This window comes from Helobdella robusta, assembly GCF_000326865.2.
Source record: "Helobdella robusta unplaced genomic scaffold HELROscaffold_20, whole genome shotgun sequence".
NCBI classification, from domain to species: domain Eukaryota; kingdom Metazoa; phylum Annelida; class Clitellata; order Rhynchobdellida; family Glossiphoniidae; genus Helobdella; species Helobdella robusta.
The window spans coordinates 2,056,786-2,074,443 of NW_008704084.1; the positions used below are offsets into that span (position 1 = coordinate 2,056,786).

Below are 17,658 nucleotides of genomic sequence, written 5' to 3' on the forward strand. Positions count from 1 at the left end.
GTGATTTCTTGTTATTGGTTGTGTGTTGGAATCCTATTACGTTTGTTTGATTTGTTGGTTCATTTGTATGCATGTTTGGGTGCATGAATATCTGCATGTGTGCACTTTTGTCTTGTGCATATGTACGTGCAAAAAATTGAAGACGATTCCAAGTTTCTGTATAAAAAGTTCAAAAATTTAAGTATTTTTATGCCTCTGTGCTTTGGTGAATCTGTTTAGTATTGCATGTTTAATAATATTTTTGTAACCCTTGAACTCTTATAACTACCCAAACCGTGTTATAACTTCAAAGATCTCTCTATTTCAAACACCAGTGTTGTAGCCTCCAACGATCGTCAAGTGTTCGTTATTCCGTAGGTTTCCGATAGATGAGCACAACTAATAACAATATAATATTAGCAGTCTATTAATATTTTATATTAATTTTTAAACAGCGCGAATGTGTGCTTGTGTGTGTAAAACATGTTATTAATCATCTGTAAGTTTATTTGGGATCGGATAAAGATGTCATGTTGAATGTTTTGGAAAGTTGTGGAGTGTCGGGATGTTGAGGGATATTGTTGAATGTTGAGGGATGTTGGAGTGTTGTGGAATGTTGTGCGATGTTAGAGTGTTGTGGGATGTTGGGACGTTGTCTGATGTTGTGGAATGTTGTGGGGTGTTGTTGAATGTTGTGAAATGTTGTAAGATGTTACGAAATGTTGGGACGTTGTGTGATGTTGTGGAATGTTGGAATGCTGCGGGACGTAGTGTAGTTATTCCATGAATGTTTTCGCAAATGTAATTGATCTGCTGAGTTTTATATCTGTTGTTTGGTTTGTTTGTTTATCAATAGGGCACTTATTAGTAGTTAATTGCTTGTAAACTGTCGTAAATTAAGCATGCCATGTTTGGGACGATGATGTAAAATACCCTGTATTCATTTTTCTGAAAGAGATGTTTTCCCACAAACGATGCGAAAATACGTTAGCATGGAGACGTGCTAACATGTTGCCACAGCCTAACGTTGTCATGTTTCATGTTTTTTTATGATGACTTTTTTAGTAAACAAATTAAATTCATCAAAACGTCTTTCATTGGAGGATGAAGTTATACGTAATGCCATGACCATAGAAGTTAAAACTTGTTCCTCTATTTACATTGTATTTAAAGTTCGGAGCCATCACAGTGAGGGCAAATGAGCATTCGTTATGGCCAAAGAATTGTGAGGGCCGTTCTTGTGTGTCTGTAGTCAGTCATAATAGCTTGATGTGATGACGTTTTAACATTGTTGTCGTGATTTAATGTCTCGATGCCTGAGTGTTGATGTTGTTGTTTGATGTGTTGATGTTGTCTGAATGTTTTTTATTGTTGTCTAGTGTGTTAATGCTGTTTAAATATTGATGTTGTTGATTAATGTGTTGATGTTGTCTAAATGTTGATGTTATTTAGTGTGTCGATGTTGTTGTTTAATGTGTTTGACAGTATTCTTATTGTAATAACACTCATCATCACCACCACCACCAGGTAGTCATCACTATTATCATTACTCTCATCATCTTTACCGTTCTTTTAAAACCATTCATCATTGTTAACCCGGGCAACATCACTTTGGTCATTTTTATTGTTTGTTCGTTCGTTCGTTCATTCGTTCGTTTGTTTGTTTGTTTGTTCGTTTGTTTATTTGTTTGTTTATTTGTTTGCTTATTTTTTTTGGTTGGTTTCATATTTGCTGGCTAACTTGGTGGAGGTTGTTACGGCAGCTATTGTTATTGTTGTTGAGGTTGTTGTTGAATTTGTTATTGTTGTTAATGTTGTTGTTGTTATGACATGGGGTTGCTATTGCAATCGAAATTATTGTTATGATGTTGTTAATGTTTTGTTGTTAGTGTTTCGTTGTTTCTGCTGCAGTATTCTAATTTTAACTGTTCTTAATTTGTTTCGTTTTTGCAATGATATCATGTTATCTAGTCTAATTTTTGATTTTTGTTGTTTTTCAGGGTAAACAAATATGTAAACATTTGTGAGCGTTGAATAAATGTAAACTAACAACAAGCAATGTAAACAACAACATTCGTGACGACCTCATCAATGTTTTAATTACCATCTTTCTCGTTGTAATCACCTTCACTATCATCTCATAATCACCGCCATCACACTCGTCCTGAAGACAATTCATTCTTTCAATTATATTCTGAATATAGTTTCGACATGGCAATTTTTATTGAATAAATTGTTTTTTAATTAAAATGGTTTGTTCGGAAATTTATTCAAAAATGTTCATCCACATTTGAAGCACACAACAGCAGCAACAAACAGCCACATTTTAGGAACCACACATCAACAAACACCCACCTTGTTTCAACCACACAACAGCTTCAACACTGAATGTTGACCACTGCAACAAAACTCTTCAACTCAATGACGTCATGAAGAAAAACAACAACAAAAACAACAACAACGTCTTTCACATCAACAACGAAGATATAGACAGCAACATTAATGACAACAGCGTTAACAACATCAAGAGTGTCGGCAACATTGTTGAAAGTGTTGACGTCGGCAACAACACATCAGCAACGATGGTTTACCTACCAAAACTCCAAAACATTCTTTTAGCCAGGACAAAGAATCAACGCCAACAACACCAGATTCAACAGCAACAACACCAGCTTCAACAACAACAACATTTGCTACAACATCAACCCAACAAACATTCGTCAATGAAACAGTACACGACACATGATTGGTTGTTCGTGTGTCACATGACCATCAAAGCTGGCGTTGGACAACAAATTGAAGTTGCTTTGTTGACATTTAACTTGACATCTTCTACAAACAGCAGCACCAACAACAACATCAACATCAACAACAACATCAACAATAATATTAACAACAACATGGTTGCTGGAGGAACGGCATCCCAAAACAACGAAACAACAAAAATAAAACCATCCAAGTTACTGAAGAGGACAAATGCAACAACGACCAGCTCCGATAAACCGTGCGTCCTCCACATTTACATACACGATGTTTCAACAAGTGGGTTGAATCACGTGACTAATTTTTCCACCTGTCAACATGCATGGAGACATAGAAGCTTGTTGACAAGCGATCATTCATCCATCCACCTCTCCATCCACGTCAACGGCAGCAGAGTGATCCCTCCCATTTTCTCTCCCTCTTCATCCCCAACGGCACATCCACTCGATGGCAACTCCCTCAGGTCACCCCCCATTACTCACTCTCTTGCGATGCAACAACAACTACAACAACTAAATTATGCTCTACTTTTCAAAGGTTAGGTGTCTGTTTGATTAGTAAATATCAAATATGCTTTTATTTGTTGTTGATGTTGTATCATATTATTGTTACTATTCGCTGTTCATTTTATAACTGAAATAATACAAGATATGTTGGATTTGTTAATGAATATTTAGTGCATGACAAAGTTGTCAACGTTTTTAAAACTCCAAGCCCTAATACAACACACTTTCACTCGCTCACTCACTAATCAATTAGCTGCTCAATCATCAACTATTTCAGTCACTTACCTATGCAAATTAACTAACATACTCACTCACTCACTAACTTACTCACTCGTTCACTCATTTATTCAATTATTCATTCATTTATTTATTTACAATTTAATTTATTTATCTACTCATTTTCGGCACAGTTAATCTGGTTGGTGCATGATCACCAAAAGTTCACTAACAGTAACACAAGCCGTTCATACGATTCGCTTGTAAATATCTTTTGAAGATGGCATTCACTTTTTTCCTTGAATGCACTTTTAAAACACGATTCTATCAAACAACACGTCGAAATAAAATTTATTATGTTGGTTATTAACTTAATTAAACTTGTTAAAATATCGTCGGCGTTAATTGAGCATCAATACAAGTGTCAAATTTGATTTTATGATTGTAAAACATTTAAAAAGTGACTTTAATTCAGTTTGATTACAAATATTGACTTTGATCCTGGTTGTAAAATAGTTTTTGAAGCATGACTTAAGTTTTCATTTTTAATTACAGTGGATTCATCTTAAAATAGTGACTTACATTGGAGGAGGAAGATATTTTACCAAGTTTCAGCTTCTTGAATAATTTCATCAGAGAATCTCCATTCCTATATTTGTCGAGCCGAGCACCAATTTTACGAGACTACACAATGTTTGAAGTGGCTCATAAAAAAGAAAAAAAAGTTATACTCATTACAAAGGCACTATAAAATAATTAGTCATTAGAAACAAAACAGCATTAACAAAGACTAAGTTAATTTTTTGACTGTTATAAAGTTGAAACGGCAATAAAATAATAAAAAACTTGATATGGCATTTTAACAAAGATGTTTCTTTGTTGTTGTAGGTACTTTGAGTAAGTTGTTTTGTTGTTATATTAATGAGATCCATTTGCTTGCAATTCGAACATTATATATAGCTTCACATAGTAGCAGTGAAGAGTGTAATTTACGTAACAAATCTTTTTAAAGCTTGATTAGAATAAATTTTCAAATGGCTGAACAACAAAAAGGGATACCGTTTTCTAACGGACATCACGATGAAAAAAGGCCGGTGGCCATGGTCAAACCAACTATCTTCGAATGCAATGAAGCAGGACTAAACCGGCCGGTGGCCATTGTGGAACCAACGATCTTCGAATACAATGAAGCAGAGAATATTGACGATGGCGATAACTTTGAAGATGTAATAGGTGCATATTATTTTATTCAGCCTGTAAATGAAAATAATCAGCAGTTGAATGATGATACAGTTAGAGGTGATGATGTTCTTATCGTAAATGATGACAATGACGAGGTTGTGCTAAACGCACACGATGATGACGATGTTCAAGAAAATGATAATGGTAATGAAGATGGTGATATTTTGAATGAGGAGGATGTGAGAGTCTTGGTGGTTATTTGCGATGATGATGCAGAGCATGATGATGATAGTGAGGATGTTGACCTGAATGTGGACGAAGATGGAGATGAGGTCGTCTGCGACAACGACGAGTATGTAAATGAAGATGGCGATGAACATGAGGAGGAAGATGATGATGACGGTGAGGAGTTTTGCGAAGTAAACGATGATGACGAGGAGGAAGAAAATTATGAAGATGACGATGAACTCCATAATGGAGGCAGTGGGCGCAAAAGAAAAAGAATCAATCAATCAGACCGACCCATAAAAATATGCAAACCTTTTTAAAACTGATACAATTATTTATTAATTTTACAAAAGTAGTTTTATTGCTTAATGAAAATTAAATTAGTTATAATGTAATGTGAATTAAATAAACTTAACCAAAGTTCCAATAATTTTATTTAGTTGTCTCAGTTGTTTATTTAGACTTATAATCCAAAATTATCAAAAAATTCCATTATCCCAGCTTATGTTTGTGCGTCCCTAAGGTTTTCTAAATGCGCCACGTATCTGTTTTGATTTATTCATAAATAAATCAGACTTTCATAGACGAAGAATCTTATACAACATGCAAAATGACAAATAAAAGTTTAATAAACTAAAAACAAAACAAACGCATTAACGTACAGTATTGAAAATTAGTTACACATCTAATATCCTAAGTAATTGGATTTATTCATTTTACTCACACAGAAAAAGAAATGAATTATGTGTAACTATGTGTAAAATGAAAATAGTTTAAATGTATTTTCCTATTGAATCCGCTTAAAATTAACGGACTTATAGATAAAATCACATTGTTTGTAAATATCCTGTTGATAATTTAATAAATTTCAATTTTGAACAAAGAAATAAAAAAATTAGCGTTTATATTAGCGGTTACTAATTTAATATTATTCAGCCAAACCACTCGCGCACATGAAGAAAACCACAACATCAACATCACCTTTAACATCAACGACATTGAATGTACTTTGAAGAGCAGACGATAACAGCAGAATTAAACACACTCAGACATTTGTGAATACTTCGAATAATAACTCAGATGTTCTATCATACGTCAATCCTGGTGACGATCGAATCAACAAAAGGCTACCTAGTACACAATCTTCAAGAAAATGAGCAGGAAGAGTAGACCTTGAATCTGAAGACGCAACAACCGAAACCAGCAATGACATCGTTTAAGTGTCCAGATCGCGAAAAAATAAACACAAAAATAAGTGGATCAAACACCATCCCCAAAAAACGCCGTCACTAATGATCATTCGTAGGCATCACAAGCAAACAAAACAATTCTGCAATTGACTACAAAACCTCCTAAAATAAAATAGGAAGAAAATCAATCCAGAAAATTCAAAAATTAAGCATCAAAGTTACAATAAAAAAATCAAACTTCTACATCAGCAACTTCCGCAGTTAATGTACAGTTGATGACATTAAAATTCATCTGCAGACAAACAAGATAAATGCAGTCACGTGCTTGGGGGTTACCAACTAAAATCATCTCAACAAAATTAAGGGATGCCATCTCAAAAGCATTTTGAGTTTGTATAGACAATCGCGATGCAGAACTCATGCTAAACCTAAGTAGGTGGCCGTGCAATATATTGGTGCATAAATGGATTTTCATGGAAATACCCTTACAAACTTAAATATGGAAGAAATCATATCAATCAATTAAAATCAATTTTCTATTAATTAATTTATTTATATATTGAATTATGGGCTCAGAACATACATTTTCCTATACCCTACCAACATCTAACAATCAATCACCAAAAGAAGTGTGCTTGATTTATTACTCTGCATAAATAGCAAAAACATGTTAAATCAAATTTCTAATAATTAATTTATTTATTTATGGAATTGAAAGCGCATAACATACATTTTCCTTAACACGCCTCTAACATAAAACCTTGGAAGTTCAAGTGTGAATAACAAAGAAAAACGAAAAAAATATATAAAAAATAATGAAAATAAACAAACAAATAAAATAATATTCAGCTTCTTGAATAGTTTCATCAGAGATTCTCCATTCCTATATTTGTCGAGCCGAGCACCAATTTTACGAGACTACACAATGTTTGAAATGGCTCATAAAAAGAAAAAAAAAGTTATACTCATTACAAAGGCACTATAAAATAATTAGTCATTAGAAACAAAACAGAGTTAAATACACTCAGACATTTGTGGATATTTCGAAAAATAACTCAGATGTTCTATCATATGTCAATCCTGGTGACGATCAAATTAACAAAAGACTAACTAGTACACATACACAATCTTCAAGAAAATGGGCAGGAAGATTAGACCTTGAATCTGAAGACGCAACAACCGAAACCAGCAATGACATCGTTTAAGTGTTCAAATCGCGAAAAAATAAGCACAAAAAATAGTAGATCAAACTGTTTAAGATAAAAAACTTCTTTGTTTGTTTTTAATATCATTGTTTATTAAAGAAACGTTAATTGAAACGTTAGAAGACACGTTAGTCAACAAAAAGCGAAAAGCATACACGTGCAAGTTAGTCAAGTTAGAAATAACAAAAGATTGTCTGAAACTATGGAAAGTCATAAATATATTGAAACATATATAATATACATTATATATTATTTCAATACTTTCCCTTGTTTAAAAACATTTTATGACATTAGTCCCATATGTCCACACAGGAGTTTCAGTCTGACTCTGTCCAGTGGCTTTGTCATCACATCAGCGACTTGATCACTTATTGAAATTTGTGTGATATCAATCGTTCCATCTTGAATTTTTTCTCTAATAAAAAAGTTCTTCAAGTCAATGTGTTTTGTTCGCCGATGAAATTGTGGGTCCTGAGCTATTTTGACTGCAGCACTGTTATCAACTTGCAAGATTGGCACATCTTTCAAATCAACCTGTAATGATTTGAATAATCTTTGAAGCCAAATTATTTCTTTGACAGCCTCTGTCACAGCGATGATCTCAGCCTCTGTTGTAGATGTTGCAACTATGGCCTGTCGTTGACTAATCCATGATATTATGCCTCCTGCATATATCACTGCAATACCTGTGGTCGAACGTCCAGTCTTTCTACAGCCTCCAAAATCTGAATAACTGAAACACTGTAAAACTCCTTTTGTACTGTCTGATCTGTACACAATGCTCTGATCGATTGTTCCTGCTAAGTATCTAAGCACTCGTTTTGCTTTTATTATATCTCCTGGTGTTGGGTTCTCGAGGGAGCGTGATAAATAGCTAATGCTGTACGCAATGTCTGGCCTTGTATCTACCTACACTTCCGTCTGGCAAGGTTTTTATTTTGTAAACCCATTTACATGGAATAACTTTAGCTCCTCTGGGTAGCTCACAAAGTTCCCAAGCTCTATTTTTGTTTAATGAATTAATTTCATTATTCATGGCATCATTCCAATATTTACTTTCCCTGCTTTGAATGGCTTCTTCGTATGTATCTGGTTCATGTACATCTAATAAATATGTCTCAGCCTTCATCACATAATCATCTAACTTCTTAGGTTTCTGCAAGCTTGACCTATCTCTGAGTTGAACTTTAACTGAATTATCTATAATCTTCTCAGTGTCATCTGTAATTTCTTCTTTTGAATCCTCATTTCTACTACTCAAGTCATTTTCTGATTTGCAATTGATTTGAAGATCTGTTGTAAAATCTTTTTGAGTCTGATGTTCAAATGATGTTGTACATTTCATAGGTTTTTCTTGGAAAACTACATCTCTTGAGAATATCATTTTATATTGATTTTTGAGCCATATACGATAGCGTTCGTCACCATCGTAACCAACAAGGTAACCTTTTATGGCTTTCTTATCCATTTTTTGACGTTTTTGATCAGGTATGTGAACAAAACATGTAGAGCCAATTATTCTCAAATGGTTAATTCTCGGCTTTTTACCTGTCCAAATTTCAAATGGGCTTTTATCTTCAATCGACGACTTGGCTGTTCGATTAAGTAAATATACTGCAGTTGAACATAACTCAGCCCACATAGCGACTGGAAATTCAAAATCTGGATTTGAGTACTTCAATGTGCGTGCCATTTCTACTATTGTTCTGTTTTCACATTCACTATCACCATTTTGTTGACGTGTATATGGTGCTGTTAGTCTTTGCGTGATTTCATGGCTGCGCAGGATGTTTCGAACTTCTTTGTTGTCAAACTCACCCCCATTGTCACTCAAAAATTCTTTTACTTTATGACCTTGAGTCGCTGCTTGAGACAAAATATTTTGTAGTGCCTGTTTCACTTCATTTTTGTGTCTAAGAAAAGAAATGAACCTCATTTTGCTGTAATGATCATTGAAAACAACAAAATATCGTTTACTATTAAATGATTCTGTACTGAAAGGACCACAAACATCTGCTGATAGTAGTTCACCTGATTTATTGGTTGCATTTCTCTTGCCAAATTTTAACCGATGTGCTTTACCATAGAGACATGGTTCACACAAATCCTTGTCAAGATGAACTTTAATGTTTAACTCCTTTTCTATAACATTCTTTATGTGGCGTTTATCTTGATGACCAAAACGTTCATGGTAGAGCTGCACTATTGAATTTTCACTGACTATATTCACTTCAGCCGGTGTATCTGGAGTTAATGAAATCAAGTTTGCCTCATACAAAGAACCATCTACTCGTCTTGTCCCTTGTACTACCACTCGGTTCTTTATAGTGAGTTGACATTTGGTTGCATAAGATTCAAACTTGCCGTTTTTTGAATTTTTATCTTGTGCGGCTAATATGGAAAACAGGTTTCTACCTATATTTGGAATATACCAGACATCTGAGAGTTTTATATACTGTTGTTTGTTATTTACTGTTGACAGCATATTTATTGCTCCTCTACCCACAGCAGCAAGAACTTCTTTTCCTGCAGCTTGAACAGAACATGGTGCGACAAACTTCTCAAAAGTAACAAAATTATCTGGATTATTCGTTAGGTTCTTTGTTGCTCCATTGTCAATATACCACTTAGTGTTGTCTCTCAGTGTTTGATTACTGGCTGACGTGCACAAAACTACATTTGATGTTTTATCATATGCTTTTCTTGGTGTCGCTGAAGCATTTTTGGAATTTTTAGAAGGTCTTCCATCATTGACCCACTTTCTACATTGCTTAACCCAGTGTCCAGGTTTATGGCAATAGTTGCAATTACCAACTGGTTTTGTCCTTTTAGTGAAATCTCTTGATTTGTTGAAACTTGGCTTTCCAACATTTACAACTAAGGCGTTCTGCCTTGATGATTTATCGATTGTGTCGAAAGTCTTTATCTCTCTTTCGAAAGCACAGAGATGAGTGATTAAATCATCTATCGACTGCTTTTCTTCACCTAGCATTAGCCAACTTGATTTGAAGTTTTGGAAACTATTTGGGAGAATCTGCATTGCTTTGCATACTAATAGCAGCTCTGGTAGTTTATTTTCTCCTGATGCCTGAAGCCCACTGTTTAATTCGTTCCATAAAGTCTTCAATCTTGCAATTTGACAGGATACATTTACATCCGCTATCCAATTGAAATCGAAAAAATTGCTACAAACTTGGAACAGTTGGTTCTTAGTTGACGCTTCAAAATTTCTTTTTAATTCCTCCCAAACTTCAAATGCTGTGTTCTTGTCCATTATCTTTTGGTATGTATCTTCTGTGACTGCATTCGCAATTACTGATTTGGCATAACTGTTTGCCTTTCTAAACAGATCCGATTTATTTTTAAAATCTTTTGTCTGTTGCTTTGTTTGATTTTCTAGTAATTCTGGTTTTGACAACTTCCCATCAATCACATCAAGTGCGCCCTCATGGTAGTCCATGAAATCTCGAACACGACGTTTCCAAATGGGCTAATCGGCTGCGCAACTTAACTGTTTTATTTGAAGCTTTGAGTCCATTTTGAAGGAAAAAAAAAATTGATGTTCTTGCTTCACGGATAGCTGGAAAAGTTCTTTTAGTCACGAATTGCAATCTCTTTTTTTTCAAAATAACTTTTTCTCTAAACAATTTATTAAGCGTTCTGGGCTCATAACCTGTTTAAAATAAAAAACCTCTTTGTTTGTTTTTAATATAATTGTTTATTAAAGAAACGTTAATTGAAATATTAGAAGACACGTTAGTCGACAAAAAGCGAAAAGTCTTTATCTCTCTTTCGAAAACACAGAGATGAGTGATTAAATCATCTATCGAATGCTTTTCTTCACCTAGCATTAGCCAACTTGATTTGAAGTTTTGGAAACTATTTGGGAGAATCTGCATCGCTTTGCATAATAATAGCAGCTCTGGTAATTTATTTTCTCCCGATCCCTGAAGCCCACTGTTTAATCCGTTCCATAAAGTCTTCAATCATGCAATTTGGCCGGATACATCTACATCCGCTATCCAATTGAAATCAAAAAAAATTGCTACAAACTTGGAACAGTTGGTCCTTAGTTGACGCTTCAAAATTTCTTTTTAATTCCTCCCAAACTTCAAACGCTGTGTTCTTGTCCATTATCTTTTGTATCTTCTGTGACTGCATTCGCAATTACTGATTTGGCATAACTGTTTGCCTTTCTAAACAGATCTGATTTATTTTTAAAATCTTAGAGTCTTGGTGATTATTTGCGATGATGATGCAGAGCATGATGATGATAGTGAGGATGTTGACCTGAATGTGGACGAAGATGGAGATGAGGTCGTCTGCGACAACGACGAGTATGTAAATGAAGATGGCGATGAACATGAGGAGGAAGATGATGATGACGGTGAGGAGTTTTGCGAAGTAAACGATGATGACGAGGAGGAAGAAAATTATGAAGATGACGATGAACTCCATAATGGAGGCAGTGGGCGCAAAAGAAAAAGAATCAATCAATCAGACCGACCCACAAAACTATGCAAACCCTTTTAAAAACTGATACAAATTATCTATTTATTTTACAAAAGAAGTTTTATCGCTTAATGAAAATTAAATTAGTTATAATGTAATGTAAATTAAATAAAATTAACCAAAGTTCCAATAATTTTTCTTAGTTGTCTCAGTTGTTTATTAAGACTTATAATCAAATATTATAAAAAAAAATCCATTATCCCAGCAATTGTTTGTTCGTCTCGTCCCTAAGGTTTTCTAAATGCGCCACGTTTCTGTCTTGATTTATTAATTAATAAATCAGACTTTCATAGACGCAGAATCTTATACAACAAGCAAAATGACAAATAAAAGAATAAACTAAAAACAAAACAGACGCATTAACGTACAGTTTTGAAAATAAATTACACATCTAAATTAAGTGATTAAATTTATTCATTTTACTCACACAGAAAAAGAAATGAATTATGTGTAACTATGTGTAAAATGAAAATAGTTTAAATGTATTTTCCTATTGAATCCGCTTAAAATTAACGGACTTATAGATAAAATCACGTTGTTTGTAAATATCCTATTGATAATTTAATAAATTTCAATTTTGAACAAAGAAATAAAAAAAGTAGCGTATTAATTTTAGCGGTTACTAATTCAATATTATTCAGCCAAACCACTCGCGCACATGAAGAAAACCACAACATCAATCTCACCTTTAACATCAACGACATTGAATGTACTTTGAAGAGCAGACGACAACAGCAGAGTTAAACACACTCAGACATTTGTGGATACTTCGAATAATAACTCAGATGTTCTATCATATGTCAATCCTGGTGACGATCGAATCAACAAAAGGCTACCTAGTACACAATTTTCAAGAAAGTGGGCAGGAAGTGTAGACCTTGAATCTGAAGACGCAACAACCGAAACCAGCAATGACATCGTTTAAGTGTCCAGATCGCAAAAAATAAACACAAAAATAAGTGGATCAAACGCCATCTCCAAAAAACGCCGTCACTGATGATCATTCGTAGGCATCACAAGCAAACAAAACAATTCAGCAATTGAAATACAAAACTTCTTAAAATAAAATAGGAAGAAAATCAATCCAGAAAATTCACAAAATTAAAGTAACAAAGTTACAATAAAAAAATCAAACTTCTACATCAGCAACTTCCGCAGTTGATGACATAAAAATTCATCTGCAGACAAACAAGATAAATGCAGTCACGTCCTTCGGGGTTACCAACAAAAATCATCTCAACCAAATTAAGGGATGCCATCCAAAAGCATTTTGAGTTTGTATAGACAATCGCGATGCAGAAGTCATGCTAAACCTAGGTAGGTGGCCGTGCAATATATTGGTGCATAAATGGATTTTCATGGAAATACCCTTACAAACTTAAATATGGAAGAAATCATATCAATCAATTAAAATCAATTTTCTATTAATTAATTTATTTATATGTTGAATTATGGGCTCAGAACATACATTTTCCTATACCCTACCAACATCTAACAATCAATCACCAAAAGAAGTGTGCTTGATTTATTACTCTATAGAAACCTTATCAAACAATGTTATTGAACTATGCATAAATAGCAAAAACATGTTAAATCAATTTTCTAATAATTAATAAATTTATTTATTCATGGAATTGAGAGCGCATAACATACATTTTCCTTAACACGCCTCTAACATAAAACCTTGGAAGTTCAAGTGTGAATAACAAAGAAAAACGAAAAAAATATATCAAAGAAAAATGAAAATAAACAAACAATTAAAATAACACCAAAAATAAGTTATAACCATATGAACTATAACTATATTTAATCTTATTTCATGAACATGTAACTATATGTGTACCTATATAACTGTGGCAGAAAATATATATATAAAAATATATATATATATATATTATTATTATTATTATTATTATTAATGAAACATTTATAAGCGCTAATTAAAATCAAAAAGTTCTCAAAAGCGCTATCTATAATCAAAGAAAGTCAAAAAAGAAAAAAAGTACAGTCAATGGCGGTAGTAACAAACAAATAATTATTCACTTAAAAACAAAATCAAAGCGAAAATAAGTAAGTTTTAAGTTTCTTTTTAAAATCATCAAGTTTCAAATCTTTAGTTCTAAAAGATCTCGGTAAGCTGTTCCAAACCATTGGTCCAGATACTGCAAAATCTCTTGATGCTATCTGCAGATAGACATCGGGTACAACCAGCAAAATGCCATCATCTGATCTAAGGTTCATACCACTCGTCTTTATAGACTTTTCTTTTATTTTATCTATCAAATAACTTGGTAACAAGCCATGCACAGTTTTATACATTAAAATACATATTTTATATTTAATTCTTTTCTTTATAGTAAGCCAACGAAGGCCCTTAAGAATTGGAGTAACATGGTTAAATTTGAGACCTCCAACAATCAATTTGGCTGCTCTATTCTGAATAGATTGAATTGCAGAAATAGACCTATCTGGCAAACCGTAAAACAGGCCATTAAAATAGTCCAATCGTGAATGAACCAATGCATGCACCAAAGTATGAATAGCAGATTTATCTAATGACTTACGGAGTTTATAGAGTTATCGAATCTGTCCGGAGCATGAATTTGTTATCATCTTTATATGATCATGCATCGATAATCTAGAATCAAGAATGAAACCCAGATTAGTTGCTTTGTCACTAAATTCTATTTTAACATCTCCTATTTTCACTGAATCGATATTAAGTTTCATCAGCTGCTGCCATGTACCTATTGGAACACATTTTGACTTTTGCTGATTTAATCTAAGACCATTGTTTGACATCCAATTTTCAATGTTATTTAGGCAGGTTAGAAATTTGTTGATTTCAGATTGCAGTAATTCTGGCTTATTACTAACTATAATCTGAATATCATCAGCATAGGCATGATATTTAAAACCGAAATTACCAATTACTTTAAAAACTTCAGCGGTATACATGATAAAAAGAATAGGCCCAAGCACTGAACCTTGTGGCACTCCTGATGTCAAAACCGTTTCATTAGTTAACACATTATTGAAAACTACCTGTTGTTTCCTGTCAAACAGATATGATCTGAACCATTTGATAACAGTACTGGAAATACTATAATCATGAGCCAATTTTTCCAAGAGAATCTGATGGTCTACACAATCAAATGCCGCACTCATATCTAAAAACGTGACTAGAGCCACATGTTGTTTGTCCAAAGCAGCAAACAACTTAGAAAACACATAAAGCAGGGCAGTTTCTGTTGAATGATAGCGGCAATATCCAGATTGGTGAACTGGTAGTAGGTTGTTTACATTCAAATGATTCAAGAGCTGTTTGGCAACCACTCGTTCAAATATCTTGGAAATGAAACAGATGTTGGAAATTGGTCTATAACTAGACAAATCATTTTGATCTATATTCACTTTCTTTAAAACTGGATAAACCATAGCATGCTTACAACCATTAGGAAATGTGCCACTGCTCAAACTCAGATTTAAGATACTGGTAAGAAAAACGATGAATAAATCAATATATTTCTTTAAAATATGGGTCGGAAAGACATCTATCATACATGTTTTTGATGGCAAACTGAGTACAATTTTTCTAACATCAGATTCTGTTAAAAGCATAAAGTCAGGAAAAGAATAATTTCCATTGTACTGAGCTTGACAAATAGTCGGACAATTAGACACATTGGTAGACTGTTTAATTTTATTTACTTTATCATTAAAAAACTTTAAGAATTGAGACGAATCTAAACCAACAATTTCACTCAATGACTGACCAGTGACCTGATTACAAAGAACTTTATTAATAACATTCCATAGATTTTTAAAAGATCCACTATTGTCTGCAACAAGTCTTTTCCAATAACTGTTTTTTTTGTAAAAAAAAAAGCCTAGATTTATTTTTCAGAGCTGCTATCCACTCATTTTACATTTCTCTGTCTGATATTTTCTGTAATTCCTTTCTTTCTTTCGACAAAGTCTTTTGAAAGATTTACATTCACCATCATACCATGGAGCATTACATCACATCTGACTTCTGTAAAACGAAGTGGAGCAACTGCATCAGCCAATTTCTTGAGTTCAGAACTCATCATATCAAACTCAATATTAATATTATTGCTTTGGCAAGACCTTGATAACGGAGAAGTCTGTATATATTTAATGAGATTGCTTTCATTTAGGTATTTCCAGGATCTAACTTGTTTCTTGACTATTTTAGGACGCTTATGAGTTAACGGTATATTAACCTGAATTAAACTATGGTCTGAAAAAATCCCACTGGGAAAAATCTTAATATCTGAAATCTGAAAATTTTGAGAACAAATAATCAGATCAATACCTCCATGTTCATGAGTCGGTTCGTCAATCAAATTTTTTAATTGAAACATTTCTAATATTTCCAATAAATTTACAGTATGACGATCTTCCTGCTTCTCAAGGTGAAATCACCCAAAAGTATGATATTTAAACTAAAAGAAGTGATATTTTCTAGTAAACATAAAAATTTTTCAAAAAATAAATTACTAACTAAAACTGATCCTGGCCTGTAGAGGGCTAATAGAACAAAATCTTTGTTGCTAATAAATAATTTAACAGCAAGTGCTTCAAATGAACTAAATATTGGCAGATCTATTTTCTTAAACTTAAACTCATTACTGAAGTAAATAATTAAACCCCCATGGTAAAGATCATTTATCCTTAAATAATCAACATAACTATATCCTGGTGACATTGATGATTTAACAGAAATGTTATTCAAAGATCCGTGCCAAGTTTCAACTAAAACGAAAATATCTAGCCCATCACGAATCGAATCATAGATCGTATCAGTTTTAGAAATCAATGATCGAATGTTCAATAAACCTAGTGTTAAATTACGATTTATTATGTTGTAGTCTTTATCATTGTTATCATTTATTTCTAAATTCTTGACATATTTTATATTAACATTGGTTTTTTTCTGTATTTTTACAATCTTCCATCTCCCTACCTGTCCTCTCTGAACAAAAAATTTTGATTGTTTTCTTCTCGCTCCATAACTTTAGCTTTATCAACAAATGATTTGAATTCCTGCCTCTGATCCTTTGTTAAATCATAGTTCAGTCCAACATGTGAAAATTCTTTTAACGACTTGAATTTATATACATTTCTCATTATTGAGTCTCTGAGTAAAACGCAATCCAACTTTATCAAAATGGGTCTAACGACAGTTTCGCATTTCCTTCCCAGTCTCATTATTTTGATTACATTTTTTTCAGAAACATCTCCTGTCAAGTGCTTTAAAATTTTCAAAACATTGGAACGATCATCATCACTTTCAGCTAAACGAAACATCAATAAATTTGTTTCTCTTTCTTTAACGTCACTAGCTTCTTGTAAAGTTTTCTGGATTGATTTGACATCACTTCTAATTACTTTAACATTCAATTTAACTTCCTTGCTGACAATGCTAGAAAATGTTTCTTTTATTTCGTTTTTAAAAATTTTAATTTCCTCGCGTAAAACAGTATAGAAACGATCAGTTTCGTCAAGTTAGGATTGTTATGGTTCAACAACCATTTTATTGCTTCAACGTCAAGTTTTATTTTTTTGGTTACTATCATTATTTTATTTAGTTGAGCAAACAAATTCATTTTAGACGCATCCCATGGATTAGCCAAAGAACTAACAATCTGAGACAAAATCACACAAAGTTTGACAAACCATTTTAAAACTTTAACAATTCTCAAAAATTTCAGAATAATCTCCTTAGTTTCACATTTAATTGGAACCAAAGTTCTGGCAACAAGTGCTGGACAACAAATCTTTACTTGGAACTTCTATTGTACACTTCGTACAACAGTAGCGACTACCGGACGACATTATTAAATTTATTAT

At 33.2% G+C, this 17,658-nt stretch overlaps 4 protein-coding genes across 4 annotated transcripts; 2 read left to right on the forward strand and 2 right to left on the reverse strand.

Annotated features, from left to right (window-relative positions):
• Positions 1-507: 507 nt before the first annotated feature.
• HELRODRAFT_171344 (hypothetical protein) lies at positions 508-1,013 on the reverse strand (the record flags this gene model as incomplete). The annotated part of the gene is made up of 2 exons (XM_009018069.1): positions 508-805; positions 988-1,013. 2 exons carry the CDS (start codon positions 1,011-1,013, stop codon positions 508-510), a joined length of 324 nt encoding a protein of 107 aa, XP_009016317.1.
• Positions 1,014-2,408: 1,395 nt separating this feature from the next.
• Positions 2,409-4,215, forward strand: HELRODRAFT_171345 (hypothetical protein; the record flags this gene model as incomplete). The annotated part of the gene is made up of 2 exons (XM_009018070.1): positions 2,409-3,205; positions 4,101-4,215. The coding sequence occupies 2 exons, from the start codon at positions 2,409-2,411 to the stop codon at positions 4,213-4,215; spliced, it is 912 nt and encodes a 303-aa protein (XP_009016318.1).
• Positions 4,216-4,498: 283 nt separating this feature from the next.
• Positions 4,499-5,194, forward strand: HELRODRAFT_171346 (hypothetical protein; the record flags this gene model as incomplete). Its single annotated transcript, XM_009018071.1, has 1 exon — positions 4,499-5,194. The coding sequence occupies one exon, from the start codon at positions 4,499-4,501 to the stop codon at positions 5,192-5,194; it is 696 nt and encodes a 231-aa protein (XP_009016319.1).
• Positions 5,195-16,767: 11,573 nt separating this feature from the next.
• HELRODRAFT_171347 (hypothetical protein) lies at positions 16,768-17,643 on the reverse strand (the record flags this gene model as incomplete). Its single annotated transcript, XM_009018072.1, has 2 exons — positions 16,768-17,243; positions 17,592-17,643. The coding sequence occupies 2 exons, from the start codon at positions 17,641-17,643 to the stop codon at positions 16,768-16,770; spliced, it is 528 nt and encodes a 175-aa protein (XP_009016320.1).
• Positions 17,644-17,658: the final 15 nt, after the last annotated feature.